General features: G+C 38.8%; 1 protein-coding gene across 10 annotated transcripts in view; it reads left to right on the forward strand.

Annotated features, from left to right (window-relative positions):
* The window catches only part of Nf1 (neurofibromin 1), a 232595-nt gene that overhangs the window by 32648 nt on the left and 176677 nt on the right, over positions 1 to 23270 (forward strand). For all 10 annotated transcript variants that reach the window (XM_087569750.1, XM_087569756.1, XM_087569753.1 and 7 more), the window contains 4 exon segments: positions 9767 to 9910; positions 12012 to 12095; positions 15277 to 15467; positions 21283 to 21389. In XM_087569750.1, the coding sequence (XP_087425876.1) occupies positions 9767 to 9910; positions 12012 to 12095; positions 15277 to 15467; positions 21283 to 21389 (526 nt within the window).

Below are 23270 nucleotides of genomic sequence, written 5' to 3' on the forward strand. Positions count from 1 at the left end.
TCATTGTAAACACATGAAATTCTCAATAAAAATTAAATAAAAATATTTATATTTTAATTGTATAGTCAGCAAATATGGTTTTTATGTTACTAGTACTTTCATATTTGACCTTAACTTTTTATAGTTGAATATTTTATTACTTACTGTTGTTACACAATTTTCCAAAATGTAGTTCATGTTAGAGAAGCACTGTATCCCTGGACTGTATACCTGATCTTCTTTAGTTTTTACATTTATTTTGTTATTTTTAAAAGAAGATTTATTTTTAATAAATTTGTTCTTGGAAGCACAGTTACAGATAGTTGTGAATTGCCCTGTGGGTGCTAGGGATTGAACCTAGGTCCTCTGGAGGAGTAGCCAGTACTCTAGACTGCTAAGCCGTCTCTCCGGCAGTTCTTTTACTTTTTAATTTTGAAGCAGATTCTCACCGAGTTACTTGGGCTTGCTTTGTACTCTCTTGCATGGGTTAGCATTTGAGTGATGGACTCCCGTGTAAGCCTCCCTTAGCAGTGGGATTACAAGTCTATACCATGTTTAGTTTTAAAAAAATGGACAATTTTAATATCTCAAAGTTGTGCTTTTCTAAAAGCCATGAGTGGCTTCATGATGTAGCTTTTGCTCACAGTTCTTCAGAAGATTGCAGAGGGGCGGCAGGCATCTAAAGACTTGACATGGACTCCATTATTCTCTTCCAAGTAAAGTCATTTTTGTAGCTATAGGGAGGTACTTCAGTTTCCTTCCTTCCTTCCTTCCTTCCTTCCTTCCTTCCTTCCTTCCTTCCTTCCTCCCTCCCTCCCACCCACCCACCTATCCATCCATCCATCTATCTGTCTATCCATCTGTCCATCCATCTATCCATCCATCCATCCATCCATCCATCCATCCATCCAATCTATTTCTAGCTGCTTACTCAGCTCCTGTTGATAGGTCTTCTTGAACACATGACAATTGGCATTGTGGAAGGTGAATGTTTTGAGAGAATCAGAAGCCACATTTTTTTTTTCCACCCTCCGTCTATCTTATAGAGAACAGCTTTCATATATGGTGCAAGAATTATACAAGGTTATAGATACTACAATGTAGGAATAATTATGGGCCATCTTGGAGTCTAGATAGTCATGATGTTCATTTTATAAAGATTTTAGATGTTCTTGAAAGTAATGTATAATTTCAGATTCTTGGGTATAATTCTTTTTTTTTTTTTTTTTTTTGGTTCTTTTTTTCGGAGCTGGGGACCGAACCCAGGGCCTTGCGCTTCCTAGGTAAGCGCTCTACCACTGAGCTAAATCCCCAGCCCTATTGGGTATAATTCTTATGCGTTGTTTTGGTCAAGTTCTACATTCTAATTTTTTCCCTTTACTACATTGTATAACTGAAAGAGATACATGTTAGGCAGTCTTGCACTGAATTTGATGTGATTTTTTTTTAACTTCTTTTATTGTGTGTTCATATATGTGTGGTATGTGCACACATGCTTATACCTATGCATGTGCACACACATAAACCACAGGAGGGTATTGAGTGTTCTGTTCTGTCACTGTGCCCTGTTCTTTTGACACAGGGCTCACTGAACTTAGAGCTAGACTGGTAGCCAGCAAGCCCCGGCAGTCCTCCATTCTTTTTACCCTAATGTCAGTGAGGCTACAGGTGCGTGCACAGCCATGTCCAGCTTTTTACCTGAGTACCAGCAGCAAAACTCAGGTCTCCTGCTTGGATAGTAGATGCTCTTACCTTTTGAGCCATCTCGCTAGTCCAGAGTAGTGGACATGTCAGTTTTGTTATGTGTATGTAATTAGATGCGCAGAAGTCAGACTCTCATGCTGTGAAGTCATCTTCCGTTTCTGGTGTTTTGTGCCTTTGTTTCTTCTCTCCCTTTCCTCCTTCCCACCTCTCTCCCTCCCTACCTTCTTCTACCTTGCACGTGCTGGACAAGCAAGCCGTCTGCCACCAAGCTGCATGCATTCCACTTCTTGTTGAGTTTGACTTTTTCTTCTAATGGAATGTTTATTTTATTTACATTTATCATGATTACTGGCATATTTGAACTTACTTCTGTTACTTTATAAGACTTTTATTTGCCTTTTTTTTTTACCCACCCCCTTATTGAATCTGGCTGTTTTATTTTATTTTATTTATATGAGCACACTGTAGTTGGCTTCAGACACACCAGAAGAGGGCACTGGACCCCATTACAGATGGTTGTGAGCCACCATGTTGTTGCTGGGAATTGAACTCAGGACCTCTGGAAGAGCAGTCAGTGCACCTAACTGCTGAGCTTAACAGCCTGAATCTGACTTTTCTGTCTCATTTTTCTTCTGCTTGAAGCATGTTCTTTAGAACTCTTTTTAAAGATTTATTTATTATATATGAGTACACTGTAGCTGTCTTCAGACACACTAGAAGAGGGCATCAGATCTTATTACAGATGGTTGTGAGCCACCATGTGGTTGCTGGGGATTGAACTCAGGACCTCTGGAAGAGCAGTCGGTGCTCTTAACCACTGAGACATCTCTCCAGCCTGGGGATCATTTTTATTCAGACTATCTCAATTGTGGTTATGATTTCACAGGATATTGAAAACTTGTTATATAAGTTAAATATATTAAATTTTTATTTGCTAATTATGCCTAAATGGGAAAACAAATGTAAAAGTGTACTCTTAAATGAGCCATAATTGGAAGCTCCTGTGCGTGTGCCTTTCTGTAGGGCAGGTTGGTATGGAGCTAAGCAAGTTCCAAATGTAAGTCTTTGCCTGGGAAGTAATGTTTGATTGAAGAATTATGCCAAGAACCTGGTCGTTTATATTATGGAGATAGTCACCTATTAAGTAATAGGATTATTGTGGAAAGGTTATTTTATCGTTCAGGTTTTAAAATATAGGCAAAGGAAATGGCTGTTCAGTCCTTCCCTCCGAATTCACTGAACTGTCTGTACTTTGTCTGCAGACTAGCAGAGGCCTCCTGTTGCTCCTGGACCACAGTTCGAGGCACATTATCCCAGTAGTTAATAAATGGTGGTTAAAGGCAATAGGAAAGGCAGTGTATTTTATTCTTTTACTCAACAAACATTAATTGCCTTTATAAAACCTTCTAATCAAAGGATAAAATGACTTTTGAGAAAGATATCTTTCTTGCTACCATGAAATTTAAAGTGCAAGAGTGATAAGCTTTAAACAGCCTATCGTGTGGCTAAGTCCATTTGTCACAAGAATCATATAGGCATGCTGGGGAGTGGCTTAGCTGATAGTACTTGTTTAGCCTGCATGAAGTCATAGACTCAGTCTGTAGCACTGTGTAAAATTGGGCATGGTGGTACATGCTGGCAACTTTAGTAATTGGGGACTAGAGGCAGAAGGATCAGAAGTTCAAGGTCATCTTTGACTGCAATAGAGTTTGAGTCTAGGGTAGATGAAAATTTTCTAGAGAAAAATTTTTTTGAGCAAAATGTATTTGAAAGTTTGTTTTTTCTTTCATGGGTTTCTTGTCAGTGAGCGTTTATTACTTTCACAATCGGGGAAAGTGAATTAAACTTCTAAAGTATGCTGTATTACATATCTTTAGATATAATAGAATATAGAGATATCTTTGGACATAATAGAATATAAAGATGTTAGTTGCATCAGGAAAAATAATCACCTTTGAATTATCTCTATTTAAAACAAAATATGATTGGGCTGGAGAGATGGCTCAGCAGTTAAGAGCACTGACTGTTCTTCCAGAGGTCCTGAGTTCAATTCCCAGCAACCACATTGTGGCTCACAACCATCTGTAATGGGATCTGATGCCCTCTTCTGGTGTGTCTGAAGACAGCTATAGTGTACTTAAATATAATAAATAAATCTTCAAAAACAAAGAAAAAAACTAAAAAACCCCCACAAAATATGATCTACTGTAAGATCTCAGCAAATAGGTATTTATGAAGAAGAAAGCCTAACATTAAACAAAGAACTGTGAACAATGAGTTGTTTGTTTCTAGTTTCACTCAAAAATTCTTTGAAAGGTCACAGACTAAAAGTTTGCTTCTGGGTACATTCTATTGAATTTCTAAAGGGCTTCTCAGACTGTAGTGAAAGTTAGGGATGACATTACATTTCATTTAGTGTACACACAGGAAAAAAAGCAAAGGAAAAATATTCCACAAGAAGGAAGAACACCCAACATTCATCTTTAGGTACTAGGAAATAAACATATTAATAAAGTGTATTCTTTGCTGGAGTATAGGCTGAGTGGTCAAGAGCACTGGCTGCTCTTCTAGAGGACCTAGCTTGATTCCCAGCATCCACATGGCAGCTCATGACCATCTTTAAACTCCAGTCCTAGGGTATCTGACTCCCTTTTTTTGGCCTCCAAGGGCATTGTATGTACATGGTACATAGACATACACATTATTATTAATTATTAATACATTAAAAAATTAACCTACTCCTGAATATTGTAGCTGGTTATATTAAGCACATCTCCCAGAAGATTCTGTGTTACTGGTTACATATTATATATTGTAATAGTGCTTTATACAGTGTTAATCAACTTAAAATTATGAACTTTGCTTTATTTTAATGTCATTAAGTATATAATTGGCAACCAAACAAAGCTATTATTCCTATAACAAAGTTAAATGAAAAAGGTAAGCTAACTGCAAATTGTTAAGCCAGGAATACATGGCACAGGATATGGCTAAGCTAATAGTACATGAATCACTAAAGTTGGGCAGAGTGGGATAACAGCCTGTAATTTAATCCTGTGCTCATAAAGCAGGTATTACATAATTACCATTTTAAAAATAATACAGATTATAAAACATCTGTAGGCAAAGGTATTTGCATGAAGCCAAACTAATTTTGTCAAGAAGTTAATTCCATTGAATTCATTTTTCTGTGAATGCTTAAGTTTTAGTTTATTCTTTTCTTGCTGTTCTGAATTTACAGCTGCCCAAGTTTTTCAGACACAGAAAGAAGCTTTAAGTTTTATAGAACCTATTTATATTCACTCCACAAATAATCTATTTATGCAACCACTATTGAAAATTCAAAAGCTAATTCCCAGATATCTACCACCCCAGCTGGAGCCTGTTTCTTACCAGCCTAAACTTCAGTCATACCGTTTGCACAGAAAACGCTGGCTCCATCATTTCCCTCTCTCCCTCTGTAAAGCTGAAAAGCCACAGAGCAAGTAGGCATCTGTGTACACACTTGGGTAAGAGCCTGATCAAGATGAAAAAGGGATCCCTGTGGAGGAAAGCAGCATAAAACAGAAAAAGAGTGACCATATGTGGCAGGGTAGGCAGAGTCAGACAAGTGAGTGGAACAGGAGAGATTACTCTGTAGAGGATGGTCAGACACAGGACATTAGTTCAAACAGGGAGGAAGGGGACAATAGGCCATAAGATAACGAAGTCTCAGTGGGATAATGATAGAGTTTATAAGAAAGATGTCCCTAAATAGGTGTCAGTACCTGAGTGGGCCCAGAAAGTGCTGCTGGGCTTTGTGACTCTTCTGTACGGTGGGAGCAGGAGTGTATTAGCACAGAGTTTGAGCAGGTGCATATGGGGAAGCAGCGTAGCACAAGCAGGGTGTTGAAGTGTGCACACAGTGAGGAAGGAGGAAGACCGGGAAGGTCTAGGGGGCCAGTGGGATGACTGAGCTGGAGAGGTGCTCGCCAACAAGTCTGATGACCTGAGGTGGATTTCTGTAACTTACATGGTGAAGTTAAAGTTCATAAAATTGAAAAAAAAAAAAAAAAACCATGATTGTTTCGTTCTTTTGCAGAACGAAATCCCAATAATTGCCTGCTTTTTCACTCTCTGGTCAATTTGGAGTTTAATTTCAGCATTTTCTTTTTAAAATAGGCTGCTTTTTGGAATAAGTGATTCTTCAATTGGATGGTTTAGAACACTATTGCCTAATAGGATTTGATAGCTGAATCATCTTATATAACTACTTAAAATTAAATTTAAATAAAATCAAACTTTTGATTCCTCATCTGGAGTAATTATAGTACAGATGTTTACAAAAGCAACGTAGAGCTGGCTAGTGGCCAAGGTCCTGATCATTGCAGATACAGCATATCATTGCAGAAAATTCTATTACTTGTGATTTAGAATATGCCACAGTTCTTTGGACTAGTGCATGGTCCTGTTGTGTAGGTCTATTTGAACATCTCTGCTTTTTTGTTTTTTGTTTTCCTAAGTAGGCCTGCTGTGTTTCCATTGAGAATGTACTGTCATTTGGGAAAATCTGTTCACTAATCAGGCTTTCTGTTGCCTTTTGTGTATATACTTACACTACCCTAGTATTGTGTTAAGTGGGTCCTATTTGTACACATACACTCACGCTCACACACAAACTCACACTTTACACATTTGTACACTTGTACTTGGGGAATCTTGTCCTTCTGTTTATCTGTGGATGTGTGTAAGATTGCAGTTTTATTCTTCCGGATTCTCTGTTGATTATAAGGAAGAGCTGGGGAGATTTAGATTTACAAGCTGTATTGTTGCTCCCTTAGTTACAGTTTCCATTGCTGTGAAAAGACACCATGACCATGGCAACTCTTTTAAAAGTAAACATTTAACTGGGGCTGGCTTACAGTTGTAGAGGTTCAGTTCTTTATCATCATGGCAGGAAGCATGGCAGCATGCAGACAGACATGGTGCTGGAGAAGGAGTGGAGAGTTCTACATCTTGATTGAAGGCAACCAGGAGAGACTGGCATCCTCAGGCAACTAGGAAGCTCTCTTCTGCAATGGGTAGAACCTGAACATAGGAGGAGACCTCCAAAATCCACCCCCACAGTGGCACACTTACTCCAACAAGACCACACCTCCTAACAGTAGCTCTCCCTATGGGCCGAGTATACTCAATCCAGCACACTTGCCATCTTCACCTTTGAAAATTCCCTTTTTTTGAGTTTTCATCTTTTTTCCCTCCACAATCCTTTTTGTTTTCTTGAGGCAGGGTTTCTCTGTGCAGCTCTGGTTGTCTTGGACTTGCTCTTAGACCAGACTGGCCTCAAACTCATAGACATCTGTCCGCCTTTGCTTCCTGAATTAATCCTGATTCAAAGGCATGTGCCACTACTGCCCAGCTTCCTCCTCTCTGTAGTTAGTTATATAATTCTATAGTTTCTGTGCACTACCTTCCTTACATCCTCATCCCGTGTATATTTGGTATTTCTTTGCTGTCAAGTTAACTCTGTCCTACTGACTAGTAAACATTTGGGCATGTCACTTGTTCTTCCCACCTTTTCTTGCATCCATCTTTCAAGTGGAAACTCAGTCTTGGGTGTGGTCTCACAGAGGAGCCTCCTTGCTTCTCACTTAGCATCACCAGCATCTAAGAATAGAACAGCGAATTCAGTTGTCATGCTCGTGTACAGAATTATGCTTCTGAGTTGAGATGCATTTCTAGACAGTGCCATTGAGCTCATCCACAGGTTAGTGTAAATGTGAGCCCTCCAAAGAATTTGTTTTCCTGTGAGATGAATTTCTTTTCTTTTCTTTTTTTCCATCTTTATTAAGTTGGGTATTTCTTATTTACATTTCAAATGTTATTCCCTTTCCCGGCCAACATCCCCCTAAACCCCCATTCTATATGGGGTTCCCCTCCCATTCCTCTGCCCATTACTGCCCTCCCCCCAAGAATTCTGTTCACTGGGGGTCCAGCCTTGGCAGGACCCAGGGCTTCCCTTTCCATTGGTGCTCTTACTAGGATATTCATTGCTACCTATGAGGTCAGAGTCCACGGTCAGTCCATGTATATAGTCTTTGGGTAGTGGTTTAATCCCTGGAAGCTCTGGTTGGTTGGCATTGTTGTTCATATGAGGTCTCAAGCCCCTTTAGCTCTTTCAGTCCTTTCTCTGATTCCTTCAACAGGGGTCCTGTTCTCAGTTCAGTGGTTTGCTGCTGGCATTCGCCTATATATTTGCTGTATTCTGGCTGTGTCTCTCAGGAGAGATCTACATCCGGTTCCTGTCTGCCTGTACCTCTTTGCTTCATCCATCTTATCTAGTTTGGTGGCTGTATATGTATGGGCCACATGTGGGGCAGGCTCTTCCTTCAGCCTCTGTTCTAAACTTTGCCTCCCTATCCCCTCCCAAGGGTATTCTTATTCCCTTTTAAAGAAGGAGTGAAGCATCCACATTTTGATCATCCTTCTTGAGTTTCATGTGTTCTGTGCATCTAGGGTAATTCAAGCATTTGGGCTAATATCCACTTATCAATGAATGCATACCATGTGTGTTTTTCTGTGATTGGGTTACCTCACTTAGGATGATATTTTCCAGTTCCCTCCATTTGCCTATGAATTTCATAAAGTCATTGTTTTTTTTTTTTTTTAAAGATTTATTTATTTATTATATATAAGTACACACTGTAGCTGTCTTCAGATACACCAGAAGAGGGCATCAGATCTCTTTACAGATGGTTGTGAGCCACCATGTGGTTGCTGGGAATTGAACTCATGACCTCTGGAAGAACAGTCGGGTGTTCTTAACCACTGAGCCATCTCTCCAGCCCAGTCATTGTTTTTAATAGCTGAGTAGTATTCCATTGTGTAGATGGACCACATTTTCTGTATCCATTCCTCTGTTGAAGGGCATCTGGATTATTTCCAGCTTCTGACTATTATAAATAAGGCTGCTATGAACATAGTGGAGCATGTGTCTTTGTTATATGTTGGGGCATCTTTTGGGTATATGCCCAAGAGAGGTATAGCTGGGTCCTCAGGTAGTGCAATGTCCAGTTTTCTGAGGAACCTCCAGACTGATTTCCAGAATGGTTGTACCAGTCTGCAATCCCACCAACAATGGAGGAGTGTTCCTCTTTCTCTACATCTTTGCCAGCATCTGCTGTCGCTGGAGTTTTTGATCTTAGCCATTCTCACTGGTGTGAGGTGGAATCTCAGGGTTGTTTTGATTTGCATTTCCCTTATGACTAAAGATGTTGAACATTTCTTTTTTTTTTTTTTTTTTTTTTTTTTTTTTTTAGATTTATTTATTTATTATATATAAGTACACTGTAACTGTCTTCAGATACACCAGAAGAGGGCATCGGATCTCTTTACAGATGGTTGTGAGCCACCATGTGGTTGCTGGGAATTGAACTCAGGACCTCTGGAAGAGCAGTCGGGTGCTCTTAACCTCTGAGCCATCTCTCCAGCCCATGTTGAACATTTCTTTAGGTGCTTCTCAGCCATTCAGCATTCCTCAGCTGTGAATTTTTTGTTTAGCTCTGAACCCCAGTGAGATGAATTTCTAGGTTGTGTTGCTACTGCCTTGGTTATGTGGTTGGTTATCTTTACTGTGGTCAGTTTTAAGTCTGTTAATGATTTTATAGTTTATTATATTTAAACAACTGGCTGTTGTTTTTTATTGATTAGGAGTTTGTAGCCTGGAGTTTTTTGGTCTGTAGTTTATTAAGTGCTTGAAATCAATGTATACACTAAAGACTTACGTGTATTTCTTGCAGAAGTCTCTTAATTTGTAGCTAAAAGGACATAGCCCTGGCTCTGTGGGTCATCATCTTGGAAGCACATAGTAGATGATTTGACTTTACAGATACAGGTTTATGACTTCCAGAAAGAAAACCAAAAGTGAAAATTGACAAACCATTTAGGATTTGCTCTAAATCCTATATTGTGCTGTAATTATAATCGAGATATAAATATTGATAGGTTTGGTTGATAAAGATTTCCTAAAAAGTTGTGACTTTTCACTGAAAATACGTGTTTAGTCATTTTGAAGAGTAACATCTTACTATTTTTTCCCTATTAGCTTCCAATAAAAACAGGACAGCAGAACACACATACCAAAGTCAGCACGGAGCACAACAAGGAGTGTCTGATCAACATTTCCAAGTACAAGTTTTCTTTGGTCATCAGTGGACTCACCACCATTCTAAAGAATGTTAACAATATGGTGAGTATCTGATTTACGGGCTTTCTGCTTTGTGGTGAATTTGCTTCATTTTCGTTCTGATTTGGAAGTTTGGAGAGTATGTCTTAAAGTGTGGAAGACACTCTTAGGCTTTAAGAGGTAAGTCACTATTTTATGGATGAATACAAATGTAACTTTGAAATTTGACTTCAGGTTTTTATTCTTTCCCTTTGAAGCTTCTCTTATTCATTATTCTTTTTCGAGAATTAGAATTTTATATCTCTTTTGTATGTAAACTGATCATAATATAGAGTCTTCTCCCCTCCTTCCTAAGCTACACCTACAGCTGTGTGGTACAGACTGTTAACATGCTTTTTGTTAGCTGCTTCCTTAAATGTATTTATTGATTGTCCCTGTCCAAACAATGCAGTGAATAGAGTATGACCTTTCACTTCTACAACGCGAGATCACTTTTTACAGCTGCATTGAAGAGTTTTCTCTGCCCTTCCTGGAATCTGAAACAGGCTGGGTGGTGCTAGAGTCCGTGTTGGAGCAGTTCTCGCAGTCTCTTAGCATCTTAGCAGTCAGCTGCTTTCATCAGGGGAGCCCGCTGCTGAGAGCTGCCTGTCCTCCTCCCATCCTTTCCATCCCGTACCAGGAGTCACTGCTGCTGCTCCGCCCCTGTGCTCCCCTTCCTCTAACAGCTTGTAAGAATCTACTTCATACTCATCCAAACAACAGATGGACGGTTTCCTAACTCACAACAGTTTCTCTCGGTTTGTGTTGTTTGTGCTGAGCTGGGAAGCAGCCTCTTTTGTAGATTTTTGAGGATTGGCTTCAGTGTTTTCTAGTCACATCATCTTTGGAGAACTTCTTTTAAGAAAGTGGTTCAATACCAGAGTTACAGAACTGATGAACTGGAGGCATGGGCAGCCCAATAGGGTTTTTCCTTTGCTACAAAGGTAGTTTCTTCTAAAAAGCATAGACCTTTTTTTTTTTTTTTTTTCTCGGAGCTGGGGACCGAACCCAGGGCCTTGCACTTGCTAGGCAAGCGCTCTACCACTGAGCTAAATTCCCAACCCCAAGCATAGACCTTTTATGAAACTGTGAAGTGATGTACAGGACACACTTACTGTTTTGTGTAGCTCTTTGCCCGCTGTGGAGCAGTGTCAGTGTTTTTACGTCTGAGCATATGGCTGGTTCCCAGTCACACTGCAGTAGTTTATATCTGCGACCTTCTTTAGCACTGTCGTGATGTTGGCATTCACGTAGAACTTACTGAAAAATTACAGGGCCTGTGAGGTGGCTCATCGTGTAAAGGTAATTGTCACTGGTCCTTGGAACATACTGGTTGAAGGTGAGAACCAACCCCTGAAAGTTGTCATTCTCTGACCTACACATGGGCACTGTGGAGTGCCTACACCCATACATACAATAATGATAAAGTAGAAAACATTTAAAAGAAAAGTTGTATAATGAAAGTCATGGTATCTTGTTCGTAAGTAGGTAGGTGATACAGGGTTCAGTTTGAAAGCAGTGAAAGCTTAAGATTCACTATAATTGATGTATTCTGTTTTAATAAGAATTAAGAAGTTAATTGTTTTGTAGGAGGGGATGGTTAAATGCTGATTCAGGACAGGTTCAGACCTCTAACTCACGAATTATTTAAACTCTCATTGATTCATTATTTATCTCCACACCCTTCTTCCCTTTCTTCTTCCTTTCTTGTCCCTCCCCCATCCCCAGTAGAGTGCGTAATAAACCCTGGGCTGGCCTTAAACTTATTATGTCCCTAGTGCTAGCATTGAACTTCTAATCGAACTCTAGCCACTGTTTCTATAGTGTTGGGACTACCAATGTCTTTTCATTATGTCTGGCCAGATTATAGATACTTAAAAAACATAAAACAGCATGTTTTACTGTTATATAGCTAATGGAAGGCTTTAATAAATACCACTATTTCTGTTAACCCAGGAATTTATTTTTTGAGTATTAGGGTAAAGGAAGAAATGATAGATTTAAGTATCATTGAATGCAGAAGAGAAAATGGAAGATTAATACTTTTTCTTGATTAGTCTTTTATATTTTGTATGTGATAATTTGTAGTGAAGTGTTAATCATATCTTCTGAATATATTTTTTAGAGGATATTTGGAGAAGCTGCTGAAAAAAATTTGTATCTCTCTCAGTTGATCATATTGGATACACTGGAAAAATGTCTTGCTGGGGTAAGTAAATTCATTCTATAGTAGGCAGGTTTTGTGAATTCAGTCTTGAGAATGAGCATACCAAAAGGTCAGAACAGGACACTGAGGACACACTACTAGTCTTTGTCTGTGGAAGATGAATATGAATTCTGTTAATACAATTGAATGGTAGTACAGTCTAGAGAAAATTATTCTCTCAGCTTTTGTAAATTACATAGATAAGTTTATTTAAAATGTTAAGTTTGAGCCCCATTTCTGTCTCTTAAGATTTTTTTAAAGAAAATATTTTTATGAAGGAACCACTATTTGATTTAATTATTTCTCAGATGTTATTAGGCCTGTGACTTTGCATAGCTGGAAGAATGTGGTCAGCAGACTGAGGGCAGTCTTCCTTTCCTGCCTTCATGATACGGTTTCAACTCTGTACAGCTCCCGAAATGGGCTCTGTCCTTTGTTTGAAGCTGTCCTTCTGAGGATAGCTACTTCCTGAAGATTTGTGTAAATGTGAGAGTTTTCATAGGCCTGTGGAGGCGTCATTGAGTACCGTGCAGTTCTTTCCCAGGTTGCCTCTGAGTAGGTGTGTCTGTTTGTTTCAATTAAAACTTTAACTTTTTCAAGACATTTTCTGCTGTATATAGTATTTTTTATTCTTCCCTAATCTTAATTCTTTCCTAAACATGGGTAGGTGTCTATATAGTAAAATTTTTTTAAAATTGTCTACTTCATTTATTCTAGTTATTTCTTTTTATTCAGGACAGAATACAGAATTTTGCGTTTATTCAGAATAGCTTCTCTCTTATATGAGTTCTCTACAGTAAATCTAGAGGGAAGACATTTAAAACAATTTTTTTAAAGTTATTTCATGTGAATGTGTGTTTTGCCTGCTGTATGAGTGGGTGTGTGAATGCGCACACACACACACACACACACACGCGCGCGCGCGCGCGCGCGCGAATGACTGGTACCTGCAGAACCAGAAGGGGTGTCAGATCTTCTGGATCTAAAGTCACTAGTGGTTGTGAACTATCATGTGGGTGCTAAGGACCATATTCAGGTCCTCGCTTTTAACCCCTGAGCCATCTCTGTCTTCAAGAGGGAAGAGATTAAAACCCAAAACAACTCACTCATGCTCACAAAACTTTCCCTAGAGAAGTTTGTGGGCTAGAAAAAAAAGTTAAGCATATTATTTATTTATAGTTTTTAAAGTTTATTTTTATTTTTAATTATGTGTATGTGTTTACATGAGGGTCTATGCACATGAGTGTAGGTGCCCTCAAAGGTCAGAGGCTTCAGATCCCCCTAGAGCTGGAGTTACAGGTGACTGGGAATCATTATCCAACATGTGTGCTGGGAACTGAGCTCAGGTTCAAGTCCACACAAGAGCAGTACATGCTCCTAACCACTGAGCAAACCTCCAGCTCCCAGAGTATTCATTTTTATTTATATTATTGTATGTGTGTATGGAGTGCATGTATGGAGGTCTTGGGTAGTCAGTTCTCTTCTTCCACTTTGACAAGGATTTTGGGGATTGACTTTAGGTCACCGGGTTTACACAATAAGCACTCACTAATGGAACCAGCTGGCCAGCCCTGCATAATACTTCAAACCCTTAAAATAAACGTTTCATTTATTTTATTTTAAGTGTATGAGTGTTTCATCTGCATGTGTGTATGAATGTATATATGCATGTATGTGCATGCCTGATGTAAGAGGAGCTCAAAAGAGGGCATCAGCTCCCTTGGGACTGTAGTTACAGATGGTTGTGTGCTGCCATATGGGTGCTGACAACTGAACATGGGTCTTCTGCTCTTCTGCAAGAACAAGTGCTCCTAACCACTGAGCTACTTCTTCAGCCCCTGATATTTTAAATTCTCATTGATCTCTGGCCATATTTCAGAATTGTAAGGCAGCATCTGTAAGTTTTATACTTAAACCAGTAGGAACTATTTTAGCTTTAGTCTGTCCTCTGTTAATCTGTAAAACAGAGAAGAGCAGCAAAAACACCATTATATAGTGGGGAGGGGTTGGCAGTTTAGACATTGTGACCTTGGTAGCGTTCTTAGTGCTTTGTAATTCCCACTGTATCAGGAACTGGGTGGAAAGGTGTAGTGTTTCTTTACTTTCCACAGCTTTTTCTTCGTTAACACTTTTAATTGAGAGGTGATAATCGTAGAGAGTGATTGCAGACATTCTTTAGAGATATCCTGATTGTGATGATGGTGTATTTCCATGGTGTACATGGTGTCCCTCTGTAGTCTACACATTATCTCACGTAGTCTGCTTTTGAAATTGGTTCTTTTTCTTTTCCTTTTTTTTTTTTTTTTTTTTTTTTGCTTGTAGAGTTAGAGGTTGTATTCAGGGCCTTGGCATATACCGCTGAACCACAACCCTAGAACTGTGTCAGGTTAGTGAGTTAGCTGCTGCTGCTTAGGAAATAATCAAATAATCTGTAAGACAATTGGGCAAGACAATTGGAATGTAAACATGATATATGTGGAGTCTGGTGGGATTGCTCTAGAATAAAGAAACTGAAGGAATACAGTACTCATGTTGAAATCCCTGAATCACTTTTGGATCCTCATTGAATAAAACGCTACGGAAGACATTTTCAATGTCATGGAATGTGGATTGGGTATTAGAGGATACATGGAATGGTATTATTTTTTGGAATGTTAATTGTGTTGAAATTATATTGGACAATACTCATGAGGATAAGCTGACATACACAAGGGCTGGGATACTATAATGTTTATAACGTATTTTTTGATGGGCATTATTTGCGATGCATAATATATGTTTTGGTCAGATTATACCGAGGCCATGTGCTCCCTACCCAGGGATTTCTCTGGGAGTTAAAGACAAATAATATGATATACTCACAGTGAATATAAGTCGTCTTATCGACAACTCACAGGGACTATGGATTTCTAAAAGTGAGGGATGAATTGATAAAAAAAAGGGAGCCTGAAGCAAGATGGCGGATTGGGCTTCAGTTGTAAGGACAGGGTGAAGATGTCTTCTTTACTGACCATACATAGGTCGATGTGGCAAACTCAAGGAGATGATAGCAGTTGTTGAATTGGAGTGACAGCTGTGTGCGTGTTCCTTCTAGTTCAGCTTCTCTGTATGTTTGAAACTTTCATAACTGAGCGTTTGCAAGTAGGATCAAAGCTTTATAATTATGTGATTATTTCTATTTTAGCAACCAAAGGACACAATGAGATTAGATGAAACAATGCTGGTCAAACAGTTGCTACCAGAAATCTGCCATTTTCTTCACACCTGCCGTGAAGGAAACCAACATGCAGCCGAACTTCGGAATTCTGCTTCTGGGGTTTTATTTTCTCTCAGCTGCAACAACTTCAATGCAGTCTTTAGTCGAATTTCTACAAGGTTAGTAGTGCCTAAGTCATGTGGGGCTATTAAGTAAAATATATTTTAGAATTCTTGTCTGCATAAAAATAGTTAACAGAATGACTTATAGCTAGGCTTTTGAAGGCATTTTATATATTGATTTTTCTTGACATTTTAATTATGTGATATTAAAAATTACTTTGGAGATACTGATGTTTAAACATAAATACTGTTACAGACTTGGAGAAGATGCCTCCAAGGCCAGACCTTTTCTCTTTCCTGCTTGCGGTGCTAAGGATTGAATTCAGGGTCCTCTGTATATAGGCAAGTGCTCTACTACAGAGCTATACCCAGTCCTGGTTTGGCACTTTAAACATATTCTTTATATTGAACTATGCAAATCTGGTAGAATAGTTTTTTTAAAAGAAGATTTATTTATTATTATATAAATACACTGTAGCTGTCTTCAGACACACCAGAAGAGGGAGTCAGATCTTATTACAGATGGTTGTGAGCCACCATGTGGTTGCTGGGATTTGAACTCAGAACCTCTGGAAGAGCAGTCAGGGCTTTTAACCACTGAGCCATCTCTCCAGCTCAATATCAAACATTCTAATGACCTAATTCTCATAGCTCCTAAGTTTCCTTAAAAAATAATCTAGTCAATATAGAAATAAAAGAAAGTAATTACAAAGTAGTTCTTTGGAAAGTGGTCAGTGTTTTAAGTGAATGTGAAAGTCCCATTTTCACAGTTTATGCCATGTCTCACAATGATGCTGAAAGGTAGTTACAGGCAGACACATTGACTCCCCTCAGAAATTAAGGTATTGTACTGGGGTGGTGGTTCACAACTGTAAAATCTGAGCATTTGGGAGGCAGAGACCAACCTTCAATGAGTTTGAAGCCAGTCAGGGCTACACAGTGAGACCCCTTTCAAAAAATAAAACAAAAACTTCTAGAAACAAACAAACAAGGAATTATGTCAAATAGTGGAATTTGACACATTTCTAAATTTCTAAGTTAGATAGACCTCAGGATCTACATTACTTTCATTATATTAGTTGTTTTCAATATTTGTATTTAACTATCTTGTAGAGTTTTAGAATACTATATCTTTAATGATTTGAAAAATTAAAGAGGCAGGAGAGAGGGCTTAGTGGTTAAGAACACGTGGTTCTCTTGCAGAAGACCTGAGTTTGGGTCTTAGTAATTGTATAGTGCCTCACAGCTATCCAGTTTAGGTAGTTCAATACCCTGTTTGGACACCAGGCACACGTGTGGTGCACACACATGAATATTACATACATACAAGCAAGCATATGCATAAAATAAAACAACTTTTAAAAATGTAATCTTGGTAAAAGAGAAGGAGAAGAGTGTTGGGCTGGGGAGATCACTAGGTATGGAAAGGCGCTCACAGAAGCAAGCCTGTTGGATGTGGGTTTTATTCCTGGGACCCATGGGAAAATACAAAGAACCACCCCACAGCGTTGTCCTCTGACCCACATCCCCTAACACATAAAGCTTAAAAATGAGTTGTAAACAAAAGTGAAAAATATTTAAATTATTTAAATATTTAAACTATTTAAATAGTTTAAATATTTCCTGATAAGCAAAATCATACCCGTGATGTTACAGATGAGAAAATTAGTTTAAGATGGTGCTCAGTGGAAGGAAATTATACAGAGAAAAGTAATCCTTTTGACTCTTTGGCCCCGCTCTCTGTGACTACTAGTGTTACACAAATGGGCTTCTGGTATGTTCACTCTTGTTTCCCAGCAAGGTGAATGAGAATACACCTGAACATGGGAGAGTTTATGGTCCAGTGTTTAAGAACTCACTTGTAATCTTTTTAATAAAAAGTTGTTCTATAATTATGATGATAGGTGACAACAGTCTCTGCAATCGTAACAGACTATGAAAAGGAAGTTAAAAAAAATTTAAAATGTTATTTACTCATCCATGAGTGGTCCATGTTCATGTATTTATTAGAGACAACAACTTTTTTTTTTTTAAAGATTTATTTATTTATATGTGTGAGTACACGGTCACTGTCTGCAGACCCAACAGAAGAGGGCATCAGATCCCACTACAGATGGTTGTGAGCCACCATGTGGTTGCTGGGAATTGAACTCAGGACCCCTGGAAGAGCAGTCAGTGCTCTTAACTACTGAGCCATCTCTCCAGCCTGGAAATTAAAATTTTATTTAATAATATATCATTGGTTAATGTTTGTATAATAGAACATTTCCGTGATTTCTTTTTTTCTTGTCTGTTTGTTTTTTGAGACAGAGTTTTTTTGTGTAGCCCTGGCTGTCCTGCAACTTGCTCTGTAGACCACGCTGGTCTTGTAAACTTATTTTATATTCTGAGTCACCATACACTGATGGAGCCAACAAGGAAATAGATTCTGGAAAGTTATAGAAAGTACAAACCCTTTCATTTATTAGTTTTATTATTTGGAAAAAATTTCTTGAAGATAAAAACAAAGAAGAAAATACAGTTTCTTAGTCTATCCATGAAGGAGTAGTTGTTGTTTTTATAGAACAATATTTCCATGAATATTCAGAAAATTTTATTTTTTTGAGTGTCAAAAAAGAACAAGTGTACCATCTTTGAAAATACTAAAGTTGGGCTGAGGTAGCTCAGCAGTTAGAGCACTGGCTGCTCTTCCAGAGGTCCTGAGTTCAATTCCCAGCAACCACATGGTGCCTCATGGCCATCTATAAAGGGATCTGAGGCTCTCTTCTGTATGTAGGTGTACATATAGACAGAGCACTCCTACATCCAAAAAAAGTTAATTAATTAATTAATTAATTACAGAAAACCCTAAACTCACCGAAAGCTTCTTTCATGGTATTTGGCAGCATTAGTTCATTTATAGACAACTTTTGTTGATTTTTTTCCAAGTCTAGTAGTACATTGTCTGTTGCCAGAATAGAAGTTGTGGCTAGAGTTTCATTGGCTTTGGTGCGGATTGACTAGAAATGGGATCTATGAGATAATGCTTCATACAGCTATGTGTTTTGATATACTTAGTATAGAATTAGACCACTCATCTAACAGACCACTGTGATGGTTTAATTTAGATGGGGGCATTTTATGATACTGTTCTTTTTTTTTTTTTTTTTTTTCTTTTCTTTTTTTCGGAGCTGGGGACCGAACCCAGGGCCTTGCACTTGCTAGGCCCCTATGATAAATCCCCAACCCCTATGATAATGTTCTTATAGCTAGGTGTGTGCCGTCTCTCCCTCCCTTCCTCCCTCCCTCCCTCTCTCCCTTCCTTCCTTCCTTCAATTTTAGAGACAGCTTTCTCTGTGTAGCTCTGGTTGTCCTGCAGCTAGCTCTCTGTAGACCAGACTGACCTCCATCCCAAAGATCCTCCTCCTCCTTTCTCCCCAGTGCTGGATTAAAGGCATGCACCACTACCACCTACTATATTTCATTTACAGTGAAGATCATAAAAACTAGTTGAGCTTTACCAATCTCCTTGTCAATGGATGTTCTTTTTGGCAGGTAGGGAAAGGGGGAGGGGTAGCATTAGTGATTGAACCCAGGGCTTCATAGGTCTTACCCCTGAGCTGCAACTGTAGTCTTTTTATTTTGAAAAAGTGTGTCACCAGGTGTTCAGGCTGGCCTGGAACTCATTTTGTACATTAGGCTAGCCTTGGTAGTGCCCTCCCTCAGTTCTCTCAGAAGCTGTGATTACAGGACTGTAACGCCAAAAAACAGCTTCTTTTGTTTTGTTTGTTTGTTTGTTTTATTAATTGAAAAATTAATTATAACATAGCTTTATTCTGCTGAAGTGTCTTGTTATAGGCTTATTTCACTCTTTAAAGTTTCATTTTTATATTGTTTTATATGTTTGGTTTTATATGTGTTACTTGTGTATCAGTGCCTGTGGAGGCCAGAAGATGGTGTGGGATCTCCTGAAGCTGAGATCACAGGTGGTTGTGAGCTGCCGTGTAGGTGCTAGGAACAGAGCCTGAGTCCTTTGGAAGAGCAACAAGTGCTTTTAATCAATCTCTCCAGCCCTTATTGTACTTTCTTACATAGAAGATTGATTGGCTTTTTTATAAGAGACTAGATACTTAATTTGATGATTTTTTTTTCTTTTAGAGACAGGTCTCATATCTTGTTCAATCAGTTGTTAGACATAGATATTATCTGGGCTATCCAATATTTCCCAGAAAACTTTACCTACTTGATAATCCTTGGACTAATTTTTAATTAGAAATAGCAAAAGTAAAATTCCTCCCCCCTTTTCTCTTTCTTTTGAGGCAAGGGGCAGGATCTCACTGTGTATCTTCAGCTGTCCTGGAACTTGCTGTGTAGCTTGTCTATCTATGGCTTGCTTGGAGCTCATGGGGCTCTCCTGCCTCTGCCTCTGCCTCTGCCTCTGCCTCTGCCTCTGCCTCCTGCCTCTGCCTCTGCCTCTGCCTCCTGCCTCTGCCTCTGCCTCCTGCCTCTGCCTCTGCCTCTGCCTCTGCCTCTGCCTCTGCCTCTGCCTCTGCCTCTGCCTCTGCCTCTGCCTCTGCCTCTGCCTCTGCCTCTGCCTCTGCCTCTGCCTCTGCCTCTGCCTCTGCCTCTGCCTCTGCCTCTGCCTCTGCCTCTGCCTCTCTCTGCCCCTCTCTGCCTCTCTCTGCCTCTCTCTGCCTCTCTCTCTGCCTCTCTGCCTCTCTGCCTCTCTGCCTCTCTCTCTGCCTCTCTGCCTCTCTGCCTCTGCCTCTGCCTCTGCTCAGTCTCCGGAATGCTGGGGTTAAAGATGTGTGCGGCCACGTCAGACTGGGCTCTATCATTCCTTTTTTTTAAATTGAACTTACTATATTTCTTTATGGGTTTTGTGATTGTAAGAATTAAAACCCAGGGCCTTTTGCATTAAATTGTGTTCTTTCTCTTTATTTTCTTCTTTCTTTGCTCTTTCCCCTCTTCCTCACTACTTCCCTCCCATCCTCGCTCCTTTTTGTAGCCCAAACTAACAGTCATCCTCTTGTTTGTTTCCTGAGCGCTTAAATAATGGGCTGTGATAGACACAGAGCCACCATGCCTAGCTGAAACTTGATTCAAATGTAAAATATTTCAATTTTTTTCCTGTAAAACATTTTTTCCTGTATATTTTTATCATTTTCATATAGTATGATCTAAACAGGGAACACAGGATAAAGGCCTGTTCCACCATTATTCCTTTTTAGAATGAAGTGATTCTAAAAGTTGGAAAAGCTTACCTGTGATTTTCTTCTCAATTATTACTGCTCCCCCACTCCACCATGTGTATTGCAAATGTAGAAAAAAAAAAGCTGGGGCGGGGCAGTCAGCTGGCTCAGCAGGTATCCCTGAGACGTGCATGGTGGAAGGAGAGAACAGTTCCCACGATTGGTTTTCTGACTGATAATGCAAGCTTACACACAATAAATAAACGTAGTTTTTTACAAAGAAGAAAATTTGACACTCAAATTGTCCCAGTTTTAACAGTTATAACAATTATGTCTAATTGTACAGGTGTATGATTTTTGATATGACTACAATAGTTGCTAATTTCCTTGTCTTCAATTTCAGAGAGACCTAGATACATTAGAAAATATGCTCCAATCTTGGAATTAACTAATTCTTCCAGAAGAGCCATGGCTGATGTGAGAAATAGAATCCAGACCTCAGTCTTAAAGATATGAATACGAAGTTTACTGGAATATCACTTTGTCATGTCTCTTAAATTGGTTGAATTATTTAGTTTTTTTTAAATAAATATGTTCTTATTTTATGTGTCTTCATTCATAAACGCCTTTTCCATTGAATCAGAATCTTGGCTTGTTCTAAGACTTAAATTGATAAATTATTTTTGGTTTTTACTTTTCAGGTTACAGGAGTTGACTGTCTGTTCAGAAGACAATGTTGATGTTCATGATATAGAATTGTTACAGTATATCAATGTGGATTGTGCAAAATTAAAACGACTCCTGAAGGGTAGGTTTAAATAAATATGTCCACAGTTAACTTATAATTAATCTCAGCCTTATGGTTATAGTAAATCTGTTTGAACTGGATGCCAAAATAGATTTTATAGTGTGCATGTTGTTGTGAAATGGCCAGTAAGGTATGTGGGAGACTTATTTTTGGGCATTTAAAAATAATACAGTAGAACATGAATTTTATTTTTTTGAGACAGGGTCTCTCCGTTTATCCCTGGCTTTCCTGGGATTCATTTTGTAGATTAGGCTGCCTTGAACTCAGAGATCCACCTACCTCTGCCTCCTGAGTTCTGGGATCAAGAAGGGCATACACCATCATGCTCAGCTGAGAGCATGGATATTCTAAATCTTGGTAATAGGAAGCAAGCTAACTAGGTTTCTTTCTTTTTTTCTGAAGAGTTTTAAAAATGTATTTTACGTATGAGTGCTTTATCTGCATATACACCTGCAGGCCAGAAGAGGGCATCGGATCACATTATAGAAGGTTGTGAGCCACCATGTGGTTGCTGGGAATTGAACTCATGACCTCTGGAAGAGCAGCCAGTGCTTTTAACTACTGAGCCATCTCTCTAGCCTGGGAACTGAGCTACAAGATTTGCTTTTAATAAGGAGAATGTTGTCCTTTTGAAATTTGGTTCCTTAAATGACTCTAGGTTGCAAAGTCAACTTGTTTGCTGTCCAGGTGCCTGAAGAACATGGCTCTGAGCTGCTGGAATGGTGTACGCCTGTCATCCCAGCATGTGGGCAGATGAGGAAGCAGAGTTCCAGACCAGTGTGAACTATGTAGTGAGTTCAACGTCCTGATGGGTATAGAGTAGTTAGACACAGTCTCCAGAACAAACAAACAACCTTCCCTTCAAACAAAGGAATTAAAACATTAAACAGTGGTTCATTTCTGACCCGAGAGATTGAGCTTGAGTTATGTAATCTATGAGGATTTTAATAGTTGTGTAATACATTTTTCAAAATGCTTAATATTAAAAAACATACTATTAATCCAAGTGTAGTTATTATGTATACCTTTAATCCCAGTACTTGGGAGCAGGAGCAGGCAGATTAGTGAGTTTGAGACCAGCCTGGTCTGCATAGTCCAGGTCAGCCAGTGTTCTGTAGAGAGGGCCGGCCTCAAAAAAAGCAAAGACAAAAGCAATACAAACAATGACAAAAAAACTTTCTTGCTTTTTTGTCTTTAATTTAGCACACAAATTTTACCTATGTTCATGAAATCTTGAATTTTTTTGAAAGACAGTTTTAAGAGAAAAGTTTATAGACATGATTGTCTACTATTAAAAAAATCAGAAATATCCCAGATAACCTTAAGGTCTTAGAAAAGCAAGATCAATCCAAATTCAGCAGCAGTGGATAGCTGGAAGTAATAATGATCAGAGTAGAAATTAATGAACCGAAGGATAAAGGAACAATGTGTAGAATTAAAGTGAGTTGGCTCTTGGAAAGTTAAACAAGATTGACAAGTCCCTAGCTTGTCAAGATATAATCGAATTAGAGATGAACAAGGTGCATTAACTACAGGTCCCAAGGAAATGCAGAGGAGGCTATAGTTTGAAAACATATTCTAAATAGTTGGTAAAACTAGACAAAAATATGGATAACTTCTTAGGTCTATTAAAACTGAGTCAAGATGTTAACAGCTTCAACAGATACATAGCAATCAAAGACATTGAAGCAGCAATAAAGCAATTGAACTAGTAATAAAAAAATCTCCCAACAAAGAAAAGTGCAGCAGCAGATAGATTTCACTGCTGAATTCATTCAAAAATTTCCTTTACATAACAGTAGAAAGGAAGGAATGCTACCATTCTGTGAAGCCAACAGTACAGTGATAAGAAAACCAGATAAGTACACAACAAAAAAGAAA

This window comes from Rattus norvegicus, chromosome 10 (assembly GCF_021556685.1).
Source record: "Rattus norvegicus strain SHRSP/BbbUtx chromosome 10, alternate assembly SHRSP_T2T, whole genome shotgun sequence".
In the NCBI taxonomy this organism is placed as follows: domain Eukaryota; kingdom Metazoa; phylum Chordata; class Mammalia; order Rodentia; family Muridae; genus Rattus; species Rattus norvegicus.